Source organism: Solea senegalensis, linkage group LG19 (genome assembly GCF_019176455.1).
Source record: "Solea senegalensis isolate Sse05_10M linkage group LG19, IFAPA_SoseM_1, whole genome shotgun sequence".
Taxonomy (NCBI): domain Eukaryota; kingdom Metazoa; phylum Chordata; class Actinopteri; order Pleuronectiformes; family Soleidae; genus Solea; species Solea senegalensis.
In genome coordinates, this window is record NC_058038.1 from 2,360,811 (window position 1) to 2,376,140 (window position 15,330).

The following is a 15,330-nucleotide window of genomic DNA, read 5'->3' on the forward strand; positions in this document are numbered from 1 at the left end:
TATATAATTGTGTAATAGGTCACATCGTCTACTGGAGGTCTTTATTTATTGTGTTGTCTCCAGTGTATTCTGTGTAAAATGTGTTTGCATGAAATAGAAAAAAACAAACGCCAATTAAGATATTTGTAGCACAGCAAGTAACATTTTAAATTATAAAAACAACACTGTAATTTAATTATTTATTAAATATCAAACATGCGCATGCACACAAACATATATATTATGTATATATAATTAAATAAATTAGTAATAATAATCATTAATAAATTATTGTTGTTATTATTGTTATTAATAATAATAATACTATTATTATTATTGTTATTATTCATATATTATTATCATTGTTATTAATAATATAATACTACTACTTCTAATAATAATAATAATAATAATACTGATAGTATTATTATCATTGTTATTAATAATATAATACTACTAATAATAATAACAATAATAATAATAGTAATAATAATAATAATAATAAGAAGAAGAAGAATGTATTTATTCATATTGTAGAAATCCCTGATCACTGATCCTCTTCTTCTTCTTGACACCATGAGCTGTGTTCTGTGTTCAACACTTGGAGCCTCACTGTGTCCTTTCCACTCTGCAAACACTAACAGAAACAAAACTGCATCAACACTGGTGCTTACTCCTGCAGAGTGAGTATATAAAAAAACAACCTCACACTTTCCTTGTGTAGTTATTTAACCTGCACAGTTTTCACACATACTCTTAAGTTCCTTTTTTTGATGTCACACAAAAACCCATTTATAGAAGTGACAGAGACAGAGGTGAGGTGCTGGGATATGACAACACTCATGTGACAAACTGGCCACCAAGCGCCATCTGGTGGTTAAGAGAAGCACTGCGGCTACAAGGCCTCATCTGAAAAGCAGCGTTTTGTTCATAAATAGTTAGTATCTTATGATAAAAATGTGAAAACTCTAACATTTGCTTGTTTTTTGCAGAAGAATCAACACAATAGTATTCAAAGAAACCCCCTTTGGCAACAATGACATCTTTGTGACGCTTCACACACGTGTTTGGACAGTTCACGTCGTTCATCCTGGCAGAACCTCTGATAAACCTAAGATTATTGTCAGTATTGACTCATTTGCTGCTTTTTTCCATTATTAACATACAGTATATTCAGAGACTATAAGAATGTGTCCTGTATCGTCTATTTCAGCACAACCTGGGAAATCTGATGAAACAAATGCTTCATTTTCACCAACTATATAAACACACCTGAGCAAAAAGTGCTCAAAATGTTTAAAATCCCACTGAATTTTGTGACTTATGCACAATTATTGCTACTTTATATCACGACTGAAAATGTGAAGATAAGATAAGGTAAGATAAGATAAGGTAAGTGGGGAAATTTGCAGTAGCAAAGACTGTAAATATTAAGATGATAAATAATAAACATGCATTACCAAAAAAAGGTACAATATATAAAGATATTAACTAAGACTATTAAAAAAAGTTAAAATAGAATGTAGAATGTACATTATGGTTAGCAGAATATACACAGTATGGGCTTGATATTTACACTATAAACAAAGATTGAACATGGGATATTATATAAGTGACATGACTGAATATGAGTGAATATGACATGTGAAGAATGTTCCTGACCTGATCTCAGCTCAGTCTTTGTGAAGGGTTGTTGTGATTCCTTGTGAGCTGACCAGGATTAAACACTAGAGGGCAGTGTTACACAAGCAGAGGTGGGAGGAAAGCACAAGCAGGTCAAGACAGAATCATTTTTACATGACTGCCACTGGAGGCGCTGGTGGGATGTTGAAAACACTCATCTTTGGATTGAGGGTGACGTGGCCATTGATGGTGAGAGGAAATGAGCAGTTTTATGTTGTCTGCACTATTTATGTAGAACAGTCTGCAGGTTAAACTCCATTCATACACACTGTGACTGTAGAATGCAGTAAATGTGACCTGACTGTTGTAAAAATGTTATATTTTGCTTTGGGCATTAACTGCAATTTACATCATTTTAAATTGAATTACTGTCCATTTCTGGTTTGAATGGGACACACTTTCCTTCCACTGAACTAGTCAATTCTTTTCTACAATATTCAAGCGCATGACAACAATATTCACAGGTTTTAACTGCTGTGCAAACAATCACAGGCAGTATTTTCTCATCTTCACAATATCCTTGCTGTCAATGGAGGATGCAGAAACCGTCATTCCCACATTTGTAACATTGAGACTTGGTTATTGTTATTTTCTGTTGTCTGGTCTACAAGCCTTCAAAATGCTGCAGCTATGATCTGACCAGTGTGACAGAGATGTAACATGGTCGCAGTTTATATACCAAAATGACAAATATTCCTAAAAAACTGGATAGGTTTCACTTCAGCTTATGTATATATATATATATATATATATATATATATATATATATATATATATATATATATATATATATATCTTCAAAAGTATTCTGATTGTCCTTGAGATGGTTCTGCTCCTTCATTGGAGTCCAGCTGTGTTTAATTAAACTGATTGGACTTGATTAGGAAAGGCACACACCTGTCTATATAAGACCTTACAGCTCACAGTGCATGTCAGAGCAAATGAGAATCAATAATTTCTGCAGCACTCGAGGTTCCTAAGAGCACAGTGGCCTCCATAATCCTTAAATGGAAGACGTTTGGAACGACCAGAACTCTTCCTAGACCTGGTCGTCCAGCTAAACTGACGGATGCAGTAGGGAGATGGGAGAAAGTTCCACAAAGTCAACTATCACTGCAGCCCTCCACCAGTCGGGGCTTTATGGCACAGAAGCCTCTCCTCAGTGCAAGACATATTAAAGTCTGCATAGAGTTTGCCAACAAACACATGATGGACTCCCAGACTATGAGAAATAAGATTATCTGGTCTGATGAGACCAAGAACTTTTTGGCGTTAATTCTAAGCGGTATGTGTGGAGAAAACCAGGCGCTAATCATCTGGACTTGATACACTATATGTATGTATGTGTATATAAATATATATATATATATATATACATAGACAATACATAAAGTTATGGCTGTTGATACTGAACATCTGGTTATAAGAATATATGCGTCATTAAACCTAATGACTGAATTAAAAAGTTTGCAGAAGTTAAGAATTTTCAGGAGTAAGACATTTGAACACATCACACCGGTCTGAGCTTCTCTTCACAGATGTGAAGGTGCTTCTGTTGCTTCTTATAAAACTGTAAAAGAGCTCACATCCTCCTTCCTATCTGACCTCATAAATTCCTATGTTCCATCTCAAGCTCTCCGCTCACAGAACATTGGGCTCCTATTGGTTCCCCTGAGTTAATGAAAGGTCAGCAGGTCAAAGGGCTTTTCCCTGCCATGCCTCTGTGCTCTGCCCCTGTATGTGCAAAGTCAAGGGTGTGACACCACATCTTCTCCCAGCAAGTTGATAACAAGCATGTGACTACAGATGTGAGGACATGACATTTTAAACCTAGGTCATCAGGGCCTTGTTACAAACTCTGCTAAAAACACTCTGTACCTGCTGTGTGAGAAGCATCTAAGCATCTTAAGTGCAATAACTGATGCTTCAGTCACTTTGTTTACACAAATACAGGACAATCACTTCTCTCTTTTAAAGTGCCTTCTTTTTTCTGTTTTTACACCGGTCTTGCTGCTATATTTTGCTATCTTATGTTAATTTATACATAGTCATAGTTTCTGGAAAAAATGTAAACAACATTTCTTACTCTTATTTTATTGTTAATATTTCTATTTTCTCTTTTAAAATTGTTATTTATATATTTGTATTTTGCACCAAGGGAGTGGCACCCAAATTTCGTTGTCCACAAAATAACGACAATAAAGGCTATTCTATTCTATTCTATTCTATTCTATCTAGGACCAAGTCCTGAGTCTCAAACCTGAGGACAACAGGGTTCAGTTCATCCGTCCTTCCTTGAATGTCCATGGTTGTGATGATTTTCACTGAGTGACGTCTTCTGGTATCTTTTATTTCCAGAATATTAACACTTATATTACATATTAACATATTTATTTATGTTTTATTTATTTAAAGGTGTGTATTCAGTTACAGAGTCGTCCTCTTCCTAATGACTTACGTCGTTGTGTTGACAGTCTGCGATTTCACGTCGTCAGACGTCATTTCCCAGAATGCCGCTGACCTCCTCACGTCACGTCCGGCGGTGCTGTTGGCGGGCAGAACGGGGTTGGCGCTGGTTGTTAGCGACGCTGAGGCTATTGTGTGACACAGAGGAAAACTCGCAAACACAACGTTACCAGGACACGGTGTCGTGAAGCGCTGCCGCCGCCGCCGCCGCGTCCTCGTCCTGTCGCAGGATTCATTCCGTGTTATTTGACTCGGGGCCCGCCACAAGCCCACGTTAGCGACCCGAAGCATTCCCTGTTAAGGTAAGGCTCGTACCGACTAGCTCTCGTGAGGACATGCCAGCCATGTTCCCTTCTGCTCGCTGCTGCAGGCCGCCGTACTTCGTGTCCTCCCCCCTCCCCGTTCTGTGGTGTATTTAATATGCAACCTGCAGCTTTACCGGGTCCCACGGAAAGAGTGGACTTTGTTTTTTTCTTTGCAGACGTGGGATGTTTGGCGCCGCGCTCGAGGCTCTAACGTGCGCGGGCATGGAGAGAAAACGGTGCGCAGCAGAGCACACTCTCTGTGACGCTTCTTTTGAAAAAGACACTGCACACACATTCATTGTCTGCCCTTGGCGTCGTGCTGCGGTTGTCATCACATGTGTCCACGCATGTTTGCGTGAAGTTACGCTGGCGAACTCGTTTCAGGAGACACGCGGAGAGAGGGGCGTTTTGTCTCCATCCTTCCTCATTAGCATCACAGCGTTGCTAACGCGTCGATCACATCGTTAGAGACTCTTCAATCATGTTTACGTGTGTGCGTAACTAGCCACAGGTGTTGCTATTAAGCAGCATCGGCCTCGCAAACAAGAATGAGACGATACACGATATTATCGATCTTAACAAGTCGATTGTGGTGAAGTTCTGTAATGGAGTCGGGGGGGGGGGATATAATTTAATTCAAGTGACTTGATAATGCTGTCTAGCTTGTCTCCATACAGTCCTAGTGATTTAATTTAAACTGCCACAAGGCGGAGCCTGTCCATTTTATTCCATGATTTACAATGATCTGTTTGAAGGTTCTTGTTTTTCACCTAAAACATCCGTACTAACATGTTTTTGTTATGTAATATAACATCAATGGCGTTGCAACATTATAAGTTAATAAAGTAGATTAATCTTTTGATTATTTTCTTGATGAATCGAGTAATCCCTTGCTCCATAAGATGTTAATCGTTTCTTTAAACCTGGAAATGTTGATGTCAAACATCTCGTTTTGTCCACAAGCCAAAAACTATTCAATTTGAATGATTTCTTTGTTATGTAAGGGAAGAAACCAGAAAATATTCACATTGAAGGAGCTGTAAAAGTCACACTCAAAACCAATTCATCAATCATCTGGCAATTAATTTAGTAATCTGTGAATCGACTAATTGTTTCAGCCCAAGTTTTTCACTCATTACTAACATTAGTGTGTACGTTTCATCTGCACCTGTAAGCTTTAATCAAAATCACATACGCTTACGGAACAACTGAAGGAACATTTTGAACAGAAGCTATATCCTGTTTAAGATTGAGAATATAACAAAAACTATATTAAATATTTTTTAAAAAGTTGTAATAATATTGTGAATTGCAATTATCTTGGCGAGGAGAACTGTGACTGGAAATGTTCATATCGCATTTTCCACTCGGATCTGTATTACTAGATCACCGCCATTCACTGAACCATTGCAATAAGATGGTCTTGAGTAGATTGAGGGGGAGGGGCATTGTTTCCAGGTGGACTTCTCACATTGAAATGCAGCATCAAGTTACAGCTGGAATGATGGCTCTTTTTGATTTGATTCTTCTCGACTGGCATCAAATTGTATCTTAGGTGCATTTTCTTAGACCACATGAGATCAAATTTGGCTTTCTCCACCATGTATTTAAATGCACTCTTGCAACATTTCTATTTAAATATTAATATTAAAATGTATTATCTGACATGGGCAAACACTAAAAGATTCCCCGATATAACTAACGACTAAAACAGTGAGGAGTGAATCAAAGATATTTTCCTCCTGCTGGAACACGAAGAAAGATTTTAACCGTTAAAATTAGGGATGCACCGATTGATCGGCCGGTGACTGGAATTGGCTGATTTTCTGTAAAGTGGTTTGAAAAAATGAAATCGGAATTGGCTAAAACCGGTATCGGCAGGTCAAACTCCACGAATAACTGGGAATCGGTGCATCCCTGAAAAAATACATACAATGAAAAATGAAAAGTACAGCGGGACAGAGGTCTTCAGGTGAAGAGGGTGGCCTCTGATCCGTCTTAAGGACGAGAATGCTCAGGAATGTAGACGCATGCCTCCTCCTGTGTTTTTTGTGATCTTCATTCAGACCTGTATCAGTGCTGTCCACATGTGATCTGATTTGGATCACTCTGGAAGGATGATAACATAAACATACCAGTTCATACACCTTTTATTCATCTATCAGTCTTAATTATTCTGTTTAAAATATGTGGAAAAATCATTTATTTTATCCTCAAAGATATGAAACGGTGTGGTACACACGCTTCCTCTAGTGGCCATTATGTCTACTGTTTGAAGTTGGTTTTTTGGTTTGTTTTTCTCTTTTTGTTGACCAGTTTCGGTGTCTTCTGCCTTCCTCAGAACTGTCACCTGATGTCAGGTGGTGACGTGCCTTGTTATCAGCTTTAAAAGTGAACCAAAAATCTAAGCAATATTGTTCTACTGCGTATACCAGGGTATGTGATTGGAGTGGAGCTGCGGAAGGGCTTAAATAAACGAAACAAAAATCTCTCGCTCCATCTTAAAGGAGAATTAAAGGGGTATTTTTTGACCTGGGCCATATGATTTATAAACGTGGGTGTGCATGTGAATAGTACTTACAAAAAGTTTCATAATTGGTCATGTAGATTGCCTCGGGCAGCAGTCGTGACATGCGGCAATAGCTGCAGCTTAATCTCACGAGGCAACAGCGCCACCCTCAGTAATTTCCATAAAAAGTGCTGGTTTTCACCACTAAAAGACTCGGATTGTTATTGTAAGAGTCTGACAACATTACCAAGGTACAGTAGGTTTGGTTAACTCAGGCTGGTGCTGTTTTACTGGTGCTGGTTACTGCAGCCATCTCCGCCTGTCGCAATCCGCTGGACCAATTGTAAAAGTACTATTCATATACACACTCAGGGCCCAGGTGAAAAATACTGGAATTCCCCTTTATCTAATTTTGCTAATACTAGGGTCATCTAAGCTGAGTGCAGGAGAGGTCTTCAATATTTATGACATGTTCATAACATTCATTTTGGGCAGGTGTGATTGAACACAGGCGTGTATGACACTGACTGCTAGTAAACTCCAGATTAAGCTGACTGTCCTTAAATATTGTTGTTGTTGGATTATTGGCTGTGTGTGTGTGTGTATGTGTGAGTGAGAGAGAGTGATGTGCAGGCAGGGAGAAGAATGAACATGATAAAAGATTGTTTTGTAAATTGCTGCCGCCCTATTCATTCACAAATGTGTCCATGATTTGCTGGCAGTGCAGCGTGTCATCACTATGGAAACCGCTTTGTTAAACCGTGCTCAAACATAATAACACAGACTTATTATTTTATCGTCTTTTCCTTTTGGTTCCAGCAGAGGCTCCCTCAGCAGACGTCAAGCTGGCGACCGTAGCAGCAAAGAAAGGCAAGAAGGCCGAGGAGGAGGAGCCGCAGCCTGCAGCCCCCGCGGCAGCAGCAGCAGCCCCCGCCGCCGCAGCAGCACCAGCAGCAGCAGTGGTGGCAACAGCAACAGCAGAAGCAACACCTGCAACACCTGCAGCACCGGCAGCACCTGCCGCACCTCCAGCAGAGGAGGAAGAAGAGGAAGAGTATGTGGTGGAGAAGGTTTTGGAACGCCGAGTGGTGAAGGGCAAAGTGGAGTTTCTGTTGAAGTGGAAGGGCTTCTCAGAGTGAGTATTCACATTAGACCCGGGGTCACCTGTCGAGTGAGGACAACAGTGTTCCTCTGTTCATGTCGCAATAACAATATCTGTAAGACTTTCTATTGATATGGAATGATATTAGAGCTCAAACAGTTAATCGATTACTAAATCAATCGACAACTATTCTGATAATCGATAATCAAGTTTTTTTCATGATTAAAACAAGATTTCTGATTGTTTAAGCTTCTTAAATGTGAATATTTTCTTCATTTCTTTGCTCTGGATAACAAAGAAATCATTAAAAGTGAAACATTTTGGTTTGTGGACAAAACAAGACATTTGAGAACATCATTTCCAGGTTTGACAAACACTGATCCACAGTTTTCTGATGTTTTATTGACCAAACGATTAAACGAGAAAATAATTGTCAGATTAACCGATTATGAAAATAATCGTTAGTTGCAGCTCTAAATAAATGATATATATAGTTAACAATGAAAACATTTTCATGATGAAAATGAATGTGTAGGTCGGAGGTCTCAAACTCGCGGCCACGTGGGCCACATGTGGCCCTCCAATCGATGTCCTGTGGCCCTGCATTTACTTGATCCTGAAAACTGTATGATAATAATACATTAGGTTACATTAATTGCATTGTTTAATGTGTTCAATTCATCATTTAATTGTATATAATCTTGTCTAGTGTTTTGAATACAATTGTCTACATGTTATTATTAATAACTCTATTTTATTTTTGTGTGTTTTTGCTTGTTAAAAGATTCATTTTGCATCATAAATGTGTTCTTTTTTGTGGGAAGTGTATATCAAAACAAACACTTTTACTTTGAAAGGGTGAGCAACATCATCCTGGATATTTTAAATTTGCGGTATCGTGATGGATTATACGGATATAGTTTCAAGTTAATTTTGTCCAAACGGTTGAACTATTTTTACTTTGACCGGTGCTCGATCCCCGTCCTGACCAGCCTAGAAGTTCACTGGCCCCCAGGTCATTTTGAGTTTGAGGCCTCTTGTGTAGGGGGAAAAAACCCCATAACACCATATGATTCCAAAGTCTGGGTAGCCGTTTTGATTCCAGATTTGCTTGTGTGAATTTGGGGTGTAGCTCGATCTTTAGCCATAGTTTGAATGGCTACAACAAATGATTATTTTTATAAGATCCGATGAATTTTTCCTCGTTGGGTCCACAAAATGTTGATTAGTATTTTCCAAACTTATTTTGCTCACAAACCAAAGTTCATCTGCTTTAACGATTGCTTTGTCATATGGAGCAAAGAAACCAGAAAATACTCTGAGAGCTTACTTTAATTATTTTTAAAAATACACTCAAACTGATTGAATCAGTTGTTTAAGAAGTGGATGATTAATTCAATAAAGCTTGAATAGCATATCTGGTAACACCAAGAAACTGATTCTCTTACGACAGAACGTTGATCCTTTTCACATGACATTTAAATAACATGACAACACTAATACAGACCGGGTTTAACTAAAACATCTACTGTGTGTGTGTGTGTGTGTGTGCACCATCGCCAGTGAGGACAACACATGGGAGCCAGAGGAGAACCTCGACTGCCCCGACCTCATCGCAGAGTTCATGCAGAAATACAGAGAGAAGGAGGAGAAAAAGAAGGAGAGCAAGAGGAAAGCTTCCAGCGATGCCTCGGGAGACTCAGAGGAGAGAGGGAATAAGAGGAAGAAGGACGAGGTAAACGAATGATGGCGACTGCTTCAGACCACAAAAATATTGATCTATGCTGAACTTTTATCTACTTCTTATTGTGTTATTTACTGTTTGCCGTTTTACTTCCTTTCTTCAGGGTGAGAAGGCCAGAGGTTTTGGTCGAGGTCTGCAGCCAGAGAGGATTATTGGAGCGACAGACTCGAGTGGAGAGCTGATGTTCCTTATGAAGTGGTGAGTCCATCAGTCATCTGACAGTCAGAATGTTTTGTGGTGGAATTTTGTCCTGTAGTCCAAACCAACCTTCATCTTTTAAAGCAGGGTTCCCATGGGTCCTTGAAATCCTTGAAAGTTTGTGAATTTGAAAAAAAACATTCAAGGTCTTTGAAGGTACTTAAAACTTAAAAGTGTTGTATAGAATAATAAATAAAAGCTCACACGAGGCAAATAAAATGCACCTAAAACAGACAAATTAAATTAGGAGAGCCTTAAACATGGGTTCAAAGTAACAACCATACAATAAAACACAATAAAAACAAATAAAGCCACAGTTAAAAGGTGTAGCCTCAGAACAACCCAAGCAGAGTAAAGTGTGCTAGGTCACTTTATTTAGAGAAAAAATAAGTAAATAATATCTAACTACCTTTTACGCCGAGTTCAACAGTGGACATTTGTCCCACGGTTACTGACATGAGGACAATGAATTCCAAACCAGTACAACAGTTGTGCTTGATGTTGTACATGGAAGTCTTTGGTCACATGTTTGTATACATAATGAAGTGACCGCTGAACCTCAGACAGATAAGTCCTATCATTTGTAGTTGAATGGTGAAGTTTAAAGAAACAAACGTTGTGTCCAGTGATATAATCTGTCAAACAATTATTGACTTAACCAATAAAAATCAATTGTCATCTAAATGCCCCAAAACTTTTGGGATATTATTATTTGCCCTACTTCAGTACAGCTCTGATAGTGTGATATTCCGCAACACCTTATTTTACATTGTGGACATATGCTGCTTTTCCACCACACGGTCCTGGCACGCCTCGCCTCGGCACGTTCTTTTGCTTTTCCATAAGGGATGGTACCTGGTACTCATCAGTTAAAACGCATGAACAAATCTGTGAATGATTTTAATGATTCAGTTACACTGAAAGCAACTGCTATACTCGTCACTCGTTTGTGAGTCGCGTGTAAAACAAAGTCACGGCCGTGCAGTGATGACTCCGCCCACATTGAGCAGGTGCTATAGTAACGGTAAACAAACTAAACTGTGAAGACTCGAGCCGTGCCAGGACCATGTAATGGAAACATTAGTGTGCATTAATTAGAGCAGCGGGTCAACATATAGATTTGATACATTGTCTTCTTTCCTCACACAACACGATAATTGACGCTGCTCAGGTGAGCGAGGGTGAAAGCTCACCTCCCTCCACCGTTCATGTTCTCATTTGCCACATTGTTTCTTTCCTTTTTATCACGTTTTTTTCTCTCAAATTAAAATCAACAGGAAGAACTCGGACGAGGCCGACCTTGTCCCGGCCAAGGAGGCCAATGTCAAATGTCCCCAGGTGGTCATCTCCTTTTACGAGGAGCGCCTCACCTGGCACTCCTACCCCACAGAGGAGGAGGAGAAGAAAGAGGAGGAGAAAAAGGACTAGATGAGTAGAGGAGGAGCCGGAGTGTGGAGGTGTAAGGGCGGGAAATCGACAATGCGCTAGTGAACTGTTGTCCAACTTACTCGACTCTAGCAGCCACTTTGGCAGAGAAAGTGATTTAAAAAAAAAAAGAAAAGAAGAGAAGCTGCCACTGTAGCTGACGGAGGAGAAGGCGTTTGTTGTTTCTGCCCTGGAAGGAGATGAGCGCGCTTTCCTCAAAAGATGCTCCCACTGGTGTCTCAGCAGAAAATGTAAAAGAGGTACGTTGACACCTTTTGCTCTCCGTCCCTCACCGAGGACGTGTCACCCGGCGGGAGTGGGTGCCTTTGTTCCGCTGCGATTTCTCCAGGTTACAAACCCAACGCAGGGAAGTGTTTTGTCTTGTTTTTGTACAATCGGTGACAAGTGCTCGGTGACGGAAATGCAGGGGAAAAAAAACCGCGCGAGCTGTCAAGCTACCTCTTTTACATTCCCGCTTCTGTGAGAAGCAGGCCCGAGTGTTCCACTCTGGCAAGTTTGTCTCTCCTCCCTCGTTGCGACGTCCCGTACGACCCCGATGAGAGGGTGGAAGCGGCCAGTGGGATCATGGCTGGTTTGGAGATGGCAAACTTCCCCTTTTTTTGTCAGAAAACACTGGAGGGGAACGTCTTTTGAGAGGGAAGGTATTACAGAGGAGTGGAAGAATGGACAAGAATCCTTTTTTGTCTCCTTCAGTGTCTGTTCTCTTAGTGCCGCCTGAGTTGTCATCATGACGTGCCGCTGTTCTTCATTTGAAACTCTCAGACACCAAACGCCTCCATTTCACTCTGACCTGCGCTGACTATTGAGGAGTTAGGGTTACAAGCCTTCACGTAGACCCACCAGTCACCCACCTGTCTGTCCTCTCAGCCAACATGGCCACCAACCAGCCAGTGTCTTGTTGTCGTGTGTTAAGTCAGTTTGTAAAAATATTTTCCCCTTCATTCCACTTTTTGACGGTTCTGCATCTCGTCCTCTTCTGTTTCCTGTTTTTTTTTTTGAATGTTTTAAAAGAAAAGCTGGTGAGTAAGTATTTTATCAACCCTGAGTTACTGTGTTGTGCTCTTTTCGCGATGGTCGTCACTGAACGTTGACCTGTCGCAGCGCAGCCGGGGGAGTGAAAGCACACACTTGAGTTCACGTCCGTGTCGCTGTGACGGCTTTGAATCCTAAACGGTTGCTTTTTAAAGTCATTTCTTTTCGCGGATCCACAGCTGGTTGGTCAAAATGGCCGATGGCGTAGACGCGTGTTGTGACACCAGCTGGAAAATCCACTGAGTGATGGGCACAGTTAGTCTTCAGGTGAGAGTCAAACACGTCCTTTGACATTTAGATTAGATGGAAAGTCTTGTTTGGACAGTATATACATGGTGCTATATATCTTTTTATAACTACAATGTTTGAATTTTTTAAAAACAGTTGTATCAGTCCTCACTGATAAAATGGCCACAGCTGTATTTGTAGATTTATTTCCAATCAAGTCTGTATTGGCACATTTGTCATGTACCTGTCAAAGTACAAAAAACAAAACAAAGCCAAAGATATGTTTTTAAACTGTTTGTCCACCAGAAAAATAAGATTGTTTTCTTTTATTGGACTGCATGGAAACAGGTTTAAGGCAGTCTTAAAATGTCTTTACGTTATTGGTTTTGCTAAGAAAGTGAATGTCATCGGACTCTTGTGTGACGATCATCTCTGTATTGGCTTTGGTGAGGCTGTGATCACAATTTCCCTTTTTATTCTCGTGTTTGAAGTGTTGTTGTGCTGATGTCAAAGTGACAGCTGGTGATCAAACATGTTGTCAGGGACGACTGTTAATGCTGTGATGTGTAGTAAAACAATAATGGAGCTTTCAGTGATACAGTTCGACCACCGCTCGGCCCCTTTTCCATCAGTGATAGCACCTGGTACCTGGTGCTCTTGTTGGTACCTGCTCTGGTGAGGTTCCAAGCGACTGTCGGAGAGTGTCGTCACTGGAAGAGTCATGAGCGCACAGCACAGGAATCAAACTGTACATCAGTTAAAAAGACTTAAACATCCTGAAGACGTGTGTTAATCTGCAGAATCACAACCCGTTCAGCTGTATTTCACTTCAGTGACATTCAGACGGAGTCTGTGCTCCGGTCATGCAGGAATCTTTTTAAAGAACCGATTCTAATGATTCAGTGACGCTCAAAACATCTGCTTTGCTCTTGTCACTAGTTTGTGTCGCGTGTAAAACACCGTCACGCCAGTTTGGCCGTGCCGTGGCGACCCCGCCCGCCGAGAGTCGAGTAGTGCTGGGACTGTATCGTGGAGAAGCGCCACACGATGTCAGTGTGGGAACTGACCTGCACCGTGCTTCAGGCCAGTTAACACTACACCTATTTTTGTCATTTTTGGTACAGAGACGGTTTTGAGTATCCATGATTACCAACATACTGTGAACGTCCTGTACGGGACAGAACAGCAGTGTGTGTGTGTGTGTGCGCGCGCTGTGCCGTCGGCAGCCGTGAGGTGGGAGGTCCTCGTCCTTGTCGTCGAGGTGTTTCCTGGTGAGACTGTTGCTCCGTCACTCAGCTGTGGTTTACGCGGTTAATGAAAGCATGTAAAAAACCAAACAAAATCATCTTCATTCCACGCACGCTCTTCTTTTCTTATCATGACTCACCATGACACTGCAGCGCGTGTGTTTTCTTTTAGCTTGGATCGGCCGGGCGACACTCGAGTCGGGATGAACCGTCGTCGTTCCTCCCGCTCGCAGACTGTCCTCTGTCCTACACACCTTGATATTTACAAATGTACAATAGGATAGAGCTTTTGAATTCAGCATGACTTGTGTAATCACATCGAATGTAGCCCGGCTGTACTCATTTCCAAGCGTATTGTATTAAAGCTAATGTAGCTTCCTCCGTTAGCTGACCCGGTGGTTAGCGAGTTGAAATCTCTCGTCTGTGAGTTGCTAGCTGTGGGCGGCGGCCTCGTTTAGTGCCAGAGCACATTTACATTTTCCTCACGTCCCCAACCCTTGACACAGCAGCAGTACTGAACTCCATTTTCTTAGTAATCATTTCAACGATAGCGATCCTTTGTGAAGGATTCATTCAGTTCAACACGTGACCGTACATTGTGTATGTATATGCATTTTCACAAAGCCAGAAAAGCTCTTTTTCTTCTTCTGATGCCTCGTTTTAAGTCATTTGTGTTCCTTTTTTAACTCTAAGGTAGTGGAGCTTTATTTTTTAGCATTGTTGCGTAAGGAAAACTCTTTTGTCATCACTATATACACCAGTATTACGCCGTATACTCTGACTACCCTGTTTTAACACTGACGAGAAGGGATCGACTGAGCTGTTACCCAGGTCTGCAGGTTAGCTTTTTCTGTCTTGTCTCTCCAGACTTTTCTCAGTGTGTAGCTGATTAGCTCGTGTTGTCTTGTTGCTTGTATATTGTTTTTTCTTTTGGAATGTTACTGTCATGGCTGATCTTCCTTTTGTCTGTTTTGGACAATAAAGTTTATTTTCTGTTTGTTTTCATAACGACTTGTAATGTCATGTTTGAAAATCCTTTTTATTGGCCCAAAAAGAAAACCAATCATCTCATTTACAAAGAACTCCATGTTTGGTGGTAGAAACAAAGTGAACATGAACAAATGTTTTTTACTTTATGAAAAACATCTTTTAATATTTTATTACAAAAACATGAGGTCCAAAGTCCTTGAATACCAGCAAGCAACAATGGTCATATACACAAAATGAATTAACACTGAACAACAAATAAGCTGTGAGTCATGCACACAGGTTTTTTTGTCTTTATAAATTTGGCATAATAAACCGCTTTATTCCACTTGCACATAGTAGCCATTTGATTTTTAAAATGAGGTATTCAGGTCAAACACCTGCCAGAACAGTGCTTCACATAG

At 40.5% G+C, this 15,330-nt stretch overlaps 1 protein-coding gene across 1 annotated transcript; it reads left to right on the plus strand.

Annotated features, from left to right (window-relative positions):
- The first annotated feature begins 6,463 nt into the window (after nt 1-6,463).
- cbx1a (chromobox homolog 1a (HP1 beta homolog Drosophila)) lies at nt 6,464-14,947 on the plus strand. The gene is made up of 5 exons (XM_044050968.1): nt 6,464-6,503; nt 7,762-8,077; nt 9,608-9,779; nt 9,892-9,986; nt 11,264-14,947. The coding sequence occupies exons 1-5, from the start codon at nt 6,464-6,466 to the stop codon at nt 11,412-11,414; spliced, it is 774 nt and encodes a 257-aa protein (XP_043906903.1). The 3' UTR covers nt 11,415-14,947.
- Nucleotides 14,948-15,330: the final 383 nt, after the last annotated feature.

Coding starts and splice junctions, on each gene's coding strand:
- cbx1a (XM_044050968.1), top strand. CDS start 6,464: ATGCCTCCTCCTGTGTTTTTTGTGATCTTCATTCAGACCT. Junction 6,504..7,761: donor TGTGATCTTCATTCAGACCT/GTATCAGTGCTG, acceptor TTTTGGTTCCAG/CAGAGGCTCCCTCAGCAGAC. Junction 8,078..9,607: donor AAGTGGAAGGGCTTCTCAGA/GTGAGTATTCAC, acceptor CACCATCGCCAG/TGAGGACAACACATGGGAGC.